This window comes from Dermochelys coriacea, chromosome 10 (assembly GCF_009764565.3).
Source record: "Dermochelys coriacea isolate rDerCor1 chromosome 10, rDerCor1.pri.v4, whole genome shotgun sequence".
NCBI classification, from domain to species: Eukaryota; Metazoa; Chordata; order Testudines; family Dermochelyidae; genus Dermochelys; species Dermochelys coriacea.
The window spans coordinates 63,614,253-63,624,564 of NC_050077.1; the positions used below are offsets into that span (position 1 = coordinate 63,614,253).

Here is a 10,312-nt window from a genome sequence, read left to right on the forward strand (position 1 = left end):
ATAAATAAGTTCCTGCATCAAAGAGTTTACAGTCTGACTGTGATCCTGTACACCTGTGCACGAGTAACTCTACACAGTCATTGCTCCATTGACTTTAGTAAGTCTGCTCAGATGTTGAGGGCTGGTGTGTAAAGGTATAAGTGGATATAATACAATGGCAAATAATAGAGTGGCATGTTCTCATTTTTATCTTAAGTGCTTCCCAAAATAGATATGTTTTCAGAAGTATTTTGAAAGAGGTGAGGGAACTGGCCTGCAAGCTTTGAAGGTTTGTATGAAATGAAGCATGAAATTGGAGTGATGGGCTAATTAGGAATGATGTTTGGTGATGAAGCATGGGATGGTTGCAGGTGTGAGAGAAGAAGAGGGCAGAAAAATGTTACATTTGAAACGCACTTCAATTTGAACTATATTTAATATGAATTGCAATTATTTAATTTAGTTTTAAAGTTTATTTGTTGTTTGTTTTTTAAGGTAATGAGGGAATAGTGGCATGCCAGCTACTTCCATCAGTCCCCTGTCTGCTGCATTGTCGTACTCATGCAAGGACACTGGCACTGTGGTTTAGATCCTCTTGTTCTGCTCTTCCAGACAGTTTACTATATCAGTGTCAAAAGGTGATGGAGGAATCTTAATTGCAACAGTGCCTGCTTTTCTAACCTATTGGTGTAAAAATAATGCATACAAAAGACTTACAGGGTTACACAAATGTTTACCAAAGCAAAATGAGTTAAGATGATACTCAAAAGTGGTTTCAAGCCCCTCCCCCCCATCCCACCGACTGGCATGTGCCATATGGACTAATGGGAAAGCAGAATGATCTACGATGTGCCTGCAGAAATGTGCTCAGGATTGTACAGTTGCTGACAGATGACCCGATGAAGTATTGCTAACTGTTTAAATGAAATGTATGTTCCTTAGTTTATTGTAGATGATTGAAAGTATTTATTTTTCTATTACATAATTTTTATATGTAGCAACCCTTTACTGTTAGGAGCAGCTACTTAGTACTTAAATATTATTTTAAGGAAAACATCACTGCTATGAAGTCAGCTTTATACTGTAAAAATGCTTGTCTGTAACATTACAATTTACTTCATTTATGAGCTTTTTCTAAAGCTGCATTTTAAGCACTATTGGAAACAAGACCTATACTGGCTGTTGCACGTGGTATGTTATCTTTCCACAGAGGATAGAAGTGCATGCTTCATAATTGTTTCACTGGCTTTAAATGATCAGAAGTACTGCAAGTGATCTTTTGGTCATTTACCAGTTAAGGACTTGACTCATGTCATCCAGACAGTCTTTGGAGAATGGGAGAGGTGTCTAAAACTGGGAGTTGCATGGTGATGGCTGCATTGGATGGAGGTCCATTGCTATCCAAGTCATGTGTCTGGTATCTGCAGCTCCTTGTCATTTTCATTTTATTCCTCTTCTTCACTTGTCTTTGGTAGAAGTCTGTAACACTCATCAAAAGAACTGTGCATGTCCCAAAGATATTTTTCAAAAGGACAGTAGAGGAAAATATTAAGCCTGGATTTATTATAGCTGTGTGACAGTATTGAAGGTGTTGTGTATTTAATTTGGACTGAAACCATTTAAATTTACTTTGAGTTTTATTTTATAATGTTAATTATCTACAGTATTGATTGGTTATCAGTCTTTGCAAATTATTGCTTATACATGGTTTGGACGTAATTGTGTGGTTCTGAATGTTTCTAAAGGCTTGTTTACACAGAGCAGCAATGTGCACTATGGGGGTGTGATTTCTAAAGTGCACTAACTGGTCTAGGTAGACACTGTTGGTACGCACTAAAAGTTCCCAAGTGCGTTTTACTCTAGTGCTGTACATTGAAGTGCATTAGGGAACTTTCAGTGTGCGTTGGCAGGGTCTACACCAGGGGTCTCAAAAACATGGCCCATGGGCTGGAGTTATTTCCTGTGGCCTGCCGTGGGTGCCGACTCCACCAGCAGCCAATCTCCCCTCCCCTCCCCTCCCCTCCTGCTCCCGCTTCCGCCCCGAGCGTGCCGCATCCCCACTCCTTCGCCTACTTCCCAGCGCTTCCCGCTGTCAAACAGCTGTTTAGTAGTGCTTAGGAGTTTCCAAGAAGAAGGGGGGAGGAGCGGGGATGTGGCGGGACCGGGGTGGGGATTTGGGGAAAGGGTTGGAACAGAGGCAGGGAGGGAGTGGAGTTGCGGTGGGGACTTTGGGGAAGGGGTTGGAATGGGGGTGGGAAGAGGCGGGGCCTTATGGAAGGGGTGGAGTGAGGGCGGGGCAGGGGACAGAGGTAGGGCTTTAACCAAAGTAATTCTAAAAGTAAATGCGTGCTTTGTCATTTGAGTGAGGTGAATTACTGAGTATTTGTTTTATTAAAACCCCTCTTTACATTAGTTTTGAAAAAAGTTAATACATTAACTTTTAATAGCACACTATATTACTCTTCATTTTTTTTCATGTTTGACTATACTTTTGTATCGTTGTATGAAAAGGTTTCAGTGATGTGGCCCTCGGGCCAATGTACTCATCCTCATGTGGCCCTCGTGGTGATTTGAGTTTGAGATCCCTGGTCCACACGGACCAGCTAATACACAATGTGTTAGTGAGCTTTCAAAATCACACCCACATAGTGTACATTGCTGCTTTGTGTCGACAAGCCATAAGGCTTAATAGATCTAATCAGCGTAGCGTGCATGCTGTGTGTCTCAATTGTTTCTCCCCTTCTTTGTCACTATCATTCCCAAAACCCAGCATCTTCGCCTTGGAATCCTGTGATCTGCATTTATTTAGACAGCAAATGAAACACATCACTTTCTCGCACAACTTTATAGTAATTCACAAGTAGCTATCTTTTTTCTTTACATTTAGAAGAATTGACATTTGTGCAAACAATGCTTGCAAGTGTGGCATACAAAGGAAATGGAATTCTACATCAATTTGCATTATCCTTTTGCTATTTTTATATTGAAAAGGAAAACCTTAGGAGATATCTTAATATTCTCAGTTTTCATCTGGCAAACATCAGTGTTTGAGGAAAGAAAAGTATTAATTGTTTTTATTTTGCTTCATTTTGTTAAATGTTCATAAAATCATATAAAGAATGTAATTTTGATACACCAGTGATCACAAACATTGTTTTAATAACTTCTTTTAGAGGTTAAGCCAATTATCTTATATTACCACAGGTACTATGACATAAGAAAAGATCTTTTGGTCACTGCTTTTACAATACCCTCTAATTGAGGGATTTATTAAAATGCACTAAATCTGTAAATATATTAAACATTCTGCATATATTAAATAATGTATATTTAATGCTCTGGGACAATTTGTATGAATGAAAGCTTATTTTAATTTCCCTGCTAGTACAGAATGTAAATCAAGTTGGGTGCTATAATTGGATTTCAGTGTATTATAAAAAATTACAGAAATATCTGTTCTAGCCTATGCATTTTTCACCATATCTTTAATGGGATGTTGAGTCTCTCCTGATATGAAACAAACCAGTAATGCCTTCTGTTTACTTGTAGGTGTGATTCTCCTCTTTATCCTTAATTTTTTCCACCTTGGTTTGTTTAACTTAACCATATAGTTAATGCACTTTGAGCTGTAAATATGCAGATTCTGAGAAAACAATCAAGGGTCTTATATTGCTGTGACATGAAGGGTTTGCTCGCTTGTACCTGAGGTACAGCCTTTATTTTTAGATCGTCCACCAAAACTTTTGTTTGTTTACACTTTTCTGTAATTAAATAATGTGCATCTAATAAAATCTCCAGCCCAGTTTTACAGCTGTTTTAACTGGGCATGTGTCTTTGGTGCTGTGTACCTTAACAGTGGTACTATTAGAATAATTGCATTTAATATTATTGAAGAAGTATTACCCAACATAGATGATTTGTAATTTAATGACTGCAGGTCTAGACTGCGACTGCCAAGAGATTAAATAAAAGTCAGAAAAATGGTCTGTCTATACTGGCAAGCATTGTGTACATAAAACTTAAATGAGATGTGTTAGCAAGCAGGGACAGACGTGCCTGTTTTTACATGGTGAATGACAGTACTAGCCCCCATTTCATTATTCTTTCTCAGTGCAAAATAGTGACAAAGAATGTAACGTATGTATTTCACTAAATTTGCTCACCATGGCAATTAGTAATGACAAGTATTTTAGCTTCAGGTATATGAAGGGTAGATGTCACACTATTTTTGAGTCTGTTATTTCAGCAGCATTTTGTATTCCATGGCGGCTTCATATTCTTTTTGGAATTGAGCCAGATTATGATCTCGGCACTACAGGAAAACTGTGGGTTGAGCATTCATGCTTTCATCATTCCTAGAGTTCATTAGTGCAATGGTGTTATTGCCTACAAAAAAAACTTGACAATTCTTAGGCTACTGGTATGCTGTGATCACAGCCTGTCGTGTGGATATTTGTATCCTAGTACCCCCCTGTCTACCTCTCTTTAGGGAAGGGGCTGTCTGCTTTTGAGCATGCTTGTCATATGGTACATTGCTGCTAGAGTTTGGAGCAGGAACTGGGAATTCTGGGGCTCCAAATCTAGCCCTAAATGCATCTGTTCTGGAGCAAGTCAGTTGTACCTCTCTGCATCAATTTCCTGATCTGTAAAATGGAGGGTGGTGGTGAGATGGGCATAGTTGGATTTATTTAGGTAATTCTACAACAATTTATATTATCCTTACTCTAGTTTTTATAATGAAAACCTTTTAAGAGGTATTGCAGGCTTCTCAGTTCTCACCTGGCAACCACATCAGTGCTGTAGGGAAAAAAATTATTCTGTTCTTATTTTATTTTGTCTTTTGTATAGCACTTAAAAGATGCTCTACAAAATATAAGAATTATATAATTCCAGTTTTAAATACCCCGCCTTTGTTACTCATGTTTTGTACTGATTAATTCACTATGGTCCCAGCTCTGAGATATGGAGACCTGAGCCTTTATAAGACAAAGGAAATTTTGCCTTGCCTGTTAAAGTTCTCTACTTTTAAAAGGATGTAGACACTAATCTGTTCTACCCTCTGATTTTTTTTTAATTAGGTAGTGCAAACCACAGACATAGTTCAGTCTCTATATTAAATATCTGATTCTTCTTCAAGGGCTTCTGTGTATTCCCACGTATGAAAGCCAGCCTCTAGAATTGAGGTATAGAACTATATAAAAAAGCAGTATCCACTGGGGGGTGCCAGGAGTGTCTCTGTGTTAAGATGATGTAATCACTTCTGTATAAGGGAGCAAACCTCTTTCTTTTGCCTCCAATGCAGAGATGGAACTGTCTCTCATGTCTGCAGGCTAATTAGCTAGCCTTAGAAATACTTGGTTTCATAAGGTGGTGCTACAATCCATTTCTGCCTAGAACACCTTGCCCACTGTCTTCTGCAGGCCCCCGCTTGCTAATCTCCCACAAGTGGGAATTCCCTGAGGCTTACGAGTAATTGTTCCTCAAAAATTGCCTCTGTGCCTTCAAACTACCCACCTGTCGTCTTCTGTGTCTCATAGTGTTTCAGGACTTTGAGGGCTAGAGAGAAGGAACTGATGTGTGGGAGGCGTCTATTCCCACATTTAGATTGAGCCAAAAGAAAAGGAGTACTTGTGGCACCTTAGAGACTAACAAATTTATTAGAGCATAAGATTTCGTGAGCTACAGCTCACAAGTGCCACAAGTACTCCTTTTCTTTTTGCGAATACAGACTAACACGGCTAATACTCTGAAACCTTAGATTGAGCAGATGACTATCCAAGTACAATTGCATTCCTGCACTCCCAGCAGATACAGCATTTTTACATAGTTCTGCAGCTCAATGCTAAAGGTGCTGTGCTGAAGAACAGCAGTTACTAGTAAGTAACCCCTATTTTTAAAAATGTCTTTGGTGTGTTAGCAATATCCTAGAGTTACTGCAAGTTTAGAATTTATGGGCAATTCTGTGACAGAACAGTCTGTCCTGTGCTTAATAATCTCATAGACAATTCTGAAGCTGCCACCATGCCCTGTGGAAGGAAGGAAACCACATTATGAGGACTGACAGAAGATAAAATAATTGTAAGGTGAAATTCATCTCTCTCTGATTGGGCACAGGATTTCTCTTTATTTTTGCTAATTCCCCTTTCTTCCTACCTGTCACTCTCCCAAAATTAAGATTTGCAGTCAGTGGGATGAGAGGGAATTAATTTTTTAAAATAACGTCTGGGACCCATCCATCTTCTCTCTTGTGTCCATGAAGAGAGCATTAATGCAGCTATAAAGCTCCAGTTGCCACTGCAGGCTCTGTAGTCTCATGTGAAGGCAAAGCAAGAGAAAGTTAGATGGCATTAGAGTATACAGGATATGAGAATCATTCACATGAACTCTCTTCCCTGGACCTGTTCTGTAACTCCCTCCTGCACACATTGGTGGTGTCAGCTTCTGAGAGTTAAAACCAGGGGGCAGGAGACGTGTATCAAACTGAGCACTAATTATGTGTTAACCACTATTTACAAGACTACCACATTCTAATGTGGCTGTATTTAAAGCTCACACTTATACATTGTACTTTTTCTTGTGTGATTCTGCATTTATGTGCACATCTGCATTTGATATTTTCCTTGTAATTTATTAGTTTATTAGTTTGCATAGTACAAATTATTTCTAAAAATCCCGCAAGCTACGTGCGGGGTTTACTCATCCTAAGAATCTACTGGAACACAGATTCATAAGGATGAATAGAACTGATTGAGACTTTACCTGGAGGTCAGGAATAGCCACCATGACTTAATTTAAAATTGGGAAATTTTTCTGTCTCTTATAACTTGTGCAAAACCTCAATGTTGTGTCTGCATTTAGCACTTATGTTTGAAGAATTGTCACAGGCTGGCTTTTACAGCTACATTGGAGTTAGAGAAAATGTAATTATTGAAGTGTAGGATTTTAACTCCTAGTCTGACTGAACCAGGATGACACAACTTCCTTTTGGTGTTTTATTGTGAACTAAGGGCTCTTTGACATTTTTTGCAGGTTGCTACAGAAACAAAGACAATGAAATCTTTGCAAATTGGATTTTATATACAGTGTACATCAGAGGGCATTGAATAATACTTTAATTGTCCCATGTAAATAGAACTGAGTTATAGAGATGGGAGAAGTTGAACGGTTTTCTAAAGAGGACAGATATTTTACAATGTTTAGCAAAGTCAATGGTTATTTTCCATCTGACATTCATAATTAGCCAGTTCTTCCAAAGTGCCCATGTTGTAATGGAGTTAAAAAAAAAAGATAGCCAGACCTCACAAGAGCATTCTAAGGCCAGGTCTACAATGAACTTACATCAGTAGAGCTACATCATTTGGGGATATGAAAAATCCACACACTTCAGCAACGCAGTTATACTGACCTAATGCCAATGTAAACAGCACTATGTTGGTGGGGAGGGCTTCTCCCGTCGACATAGCTACCACCTCTCATGGAGGTGTATTAGCTATGCCAGTGGGAGAAGGTCTCCTGTTGGCCTAATAGTGTCTTCACTGAAGTGCTACGGTGGTGCAGCTGCAGTGTTTTAAGTGTAGGCCTGTCCTAAAACGTCTATTTTTGTGTACTTGCCACTATGTAGTAATTCATCCTTTTTTTGGTGCTGATAGTTGCTACTTTGTTAGAGAAGAGGCTGTTGGGGGAAAAACCTGTTCCTTCTGTCTGCATTTGCAGTACTGCTTTTGCTCTCACAATCCCCATTTTATCTTTTTTAGTTGTCATTTTTTTCTCAGATATTCTGAAAATATTTTCAACGGGACATCTGAATAGGAATATCCATCATATCTATTGTATTTCTAAATATGAATTAAAACTGCCCTATTGCAATCATATTATATCCCTTCCCATAAGTCTCTATCCCTGCTCATCCCATAATTTGGGCAGGAGCAAAGACTTGTTCTGTTTAATGGACAGTAGTCATTTTGATGGTTGTATATAGCACCCAGATATTACGTTGCTGCTCTCCTTGCAAATGCTTGAGACACCATTTTTAGACCTCTTTTTGGCCTAAAACAACTTGACAGTCCTTTCTCAATGTATGTATGTGTCTCTCTATTTTTGACACTGTTACAAATCTGACATTCTACATAGAGAAGGGGAAATAAACCTACTTCTACCATCTATTGTAAGACTTTCTTTTGCAATGTTATTGCTGAAATGAGACTATTGTAGTGAAGCTTCCAACTCCATTTTGAATCCATCACTTATACACTATTCTACAACATATTTGCAATAAGACAGCATATACTCAGTACTATTTATTGTGTTCATATTGTTTAATAAATAGATTGCATAATGCATGCCACTAGCCGTCTTCTCAGGATGTACTGAATCATACTTATATTCTTTACTATTACTATTACATACATAAAAATATTTGACACAAGTTAATTTAAATAAGAATGAAGTGAAGAATATTGTGTTTAATTTTCTGCCCTCTATACCAGGCTGAAAGTGGTTTATTATAAGCAGGGCTGGTAAATGGTGAGTGACACTCCTTTTAGTTGCTTATAACTTTGCCAGACTTTAATAATCTGGGCTGAAATTTTCCATGCTGAGTCTGCCTCAGGCTGAAAGTTTTGGAAAATTTCAGCCAAAATGATTCAGATGTTTGAGAATGAGACAAGGGAAAAATTCTGTGTTTTGTCCATGTTTTAAAAAAAAAAAAAAATTCTGGCAATCCTTTTCTTTGAAATGCTCTAGTCCACCTTAATGTTGGAGCAGGGACTTGAAATTGGTCAGGGAGCCTGAGTTTGTGTCAGGGGTGTGCCTTTTGACACTCCTCCCCCCCAAAAGCCCAAATTTGGCTTGGAAATATTGCAGTTTGCATATGCCTCTTGGATTTTAGCAGCTACATTTCTCAAAGATTCTGTCCACACTGAGCATACTCAAGCCTGGAACTGAGCAGGACTTTCCCTGCAATTGCAGTTCTAAGCTAGGTTTCAGAGTAGCAGCCGTGTTAGTCTGTATTCGCAAAAAGAAAAGGAGTACGTGCCACAAGTACTCCTTTTCTTTTTAGTTCTAAGCTACTTTCAGCTGCACCTAATCTGGGCAATTAAACTGAGAGCATATCACCTGATGGGCCTAGGGAGTGTGGAGGAGGAAGCGGTCTGCTGTGAATGTGGAGGGGATGAGAGTCAGAACTTTGAGTGGTTTCAGAGTAGCAGCTTTGAGTGGGGAGGGGGAAATGGAAACTGGGACTGGGACTGGAACTGGAGACAGGCAGGGAGGGGGAGAGGAAAATTAGGTGTTGGGGTAAAGGGGAAACTGGGAGCGGGGGGAACTGGGTCTGTCTGGGCAAGGAAAATGGGAGCTGGGGAAGGAAGTGTGTGGGGTGAGGGAACTGGGAGTTAGAGTGAAAGGAAAACTGAGGTCAGATGAGTCAAAGGGGAGACTGGGAAGGAGAACCAGCGGGGGAGGGGACACAGGGCTGGAGTGTGTGGGTAGAATTTGAACAAGAAGCCAGGGGTTGGACACTGAGATTGGACAAGGAGTCTGGGGAGGGAGATTGGGACTCAGTCAGTGGGGACAGGAAATATGAGAATGAGGGGCACTGGAGGCTGGGGCGGGGGTTGGTGAGAGAGATTGGCCAAGGAGCCTGGAGGCAACTGGGACTGGCTGGGCAAAGAGACTGAGTATGGATACTAGGCCTGGGGGAAGACTGGGACGGTGAGTCCAGAAAGATGTGTGGAAAGGCGCCTCCTCAGCTTTGGATCAGCGCTTCCCCATGTGGCTGGGTAAGTCAGCCCCTGACTTTGGATGGTGTTTGTTCTCCCTGCTCATGCCATGCCTAGGCCTGATGGTATGTGCCAGAGGGGAGTCAGCTCTTCCACACCCACGCTATTAAAGAGCAATGGGGTTTTAAAATCCTGTGCAAAGGCTGTTGGCTCCCTGGGTTTTCCCTAAAGATGGCCGCGTTTTAGGTGGAATTCTGGGGAACGTGCAAGAAGTGTGGGGAAGACGGCACTAGTTTCAGGGCCTAAGCAATTGTACTGCAGGGTCCTCACTGCAAAGAGGGGTGTCAGCCATGAGATCTGCTTGTGGAATGCAAGCCTAGAAGCCAGGAACAGAGCCTAAACTCTGCCTAGCCGCCGCACTTTGAAGCTCTAACGCTGAATGACCACAGAACTTGAATGATAAAGAAGCTCCTTTCAATCTCTCTGCTCACCATTGACTGTATATGCAGCACAAAGGAGACACATGTAAATGGTCCAGAAATTAGAGTGTAAGAGAATGGCCTCAAAGTAAACCAAACCACTGTAATATTTAATTTAAGGAAACTTCTTGCTTCTTC

The 10,312-nt window shown here is 40.2% G+C and overlaps 1 protein-coding gene across 4 annotated transcripts in view; it reads left to right on the plus strand.

The window, feature by feature from the left end:
• The window catches only part of AP4E1 (adaptor related protein complex 4 subunit epsilon 1), a 39,592-nt gene extending 35,623 nt beyond the window's left edge, over positions 1 to 3,969 (plus strand). For 3 of the 4 annotated variants that reach the window (XM_038418859.2, XM_043493258.1, XM_043493259.1), the window contains one exon: positions 475 to 3,787. In XM_038418859.2, the coding sequence (XP_038274787.1) occupies positions 475 to 635 (161 nt within the window). In that variant the 3' untranslated portion in view covers positions 636 to 3,787. Of the gene's footprint in view, positions 1 to 474 lie in introns of all 4 variants that reach the window. The other variant, XM_038418858.2, reaches the window with a different exon arrangement.
• Positions 3,970 to 10,312: the final 6,343 nt, after the last annotated feature.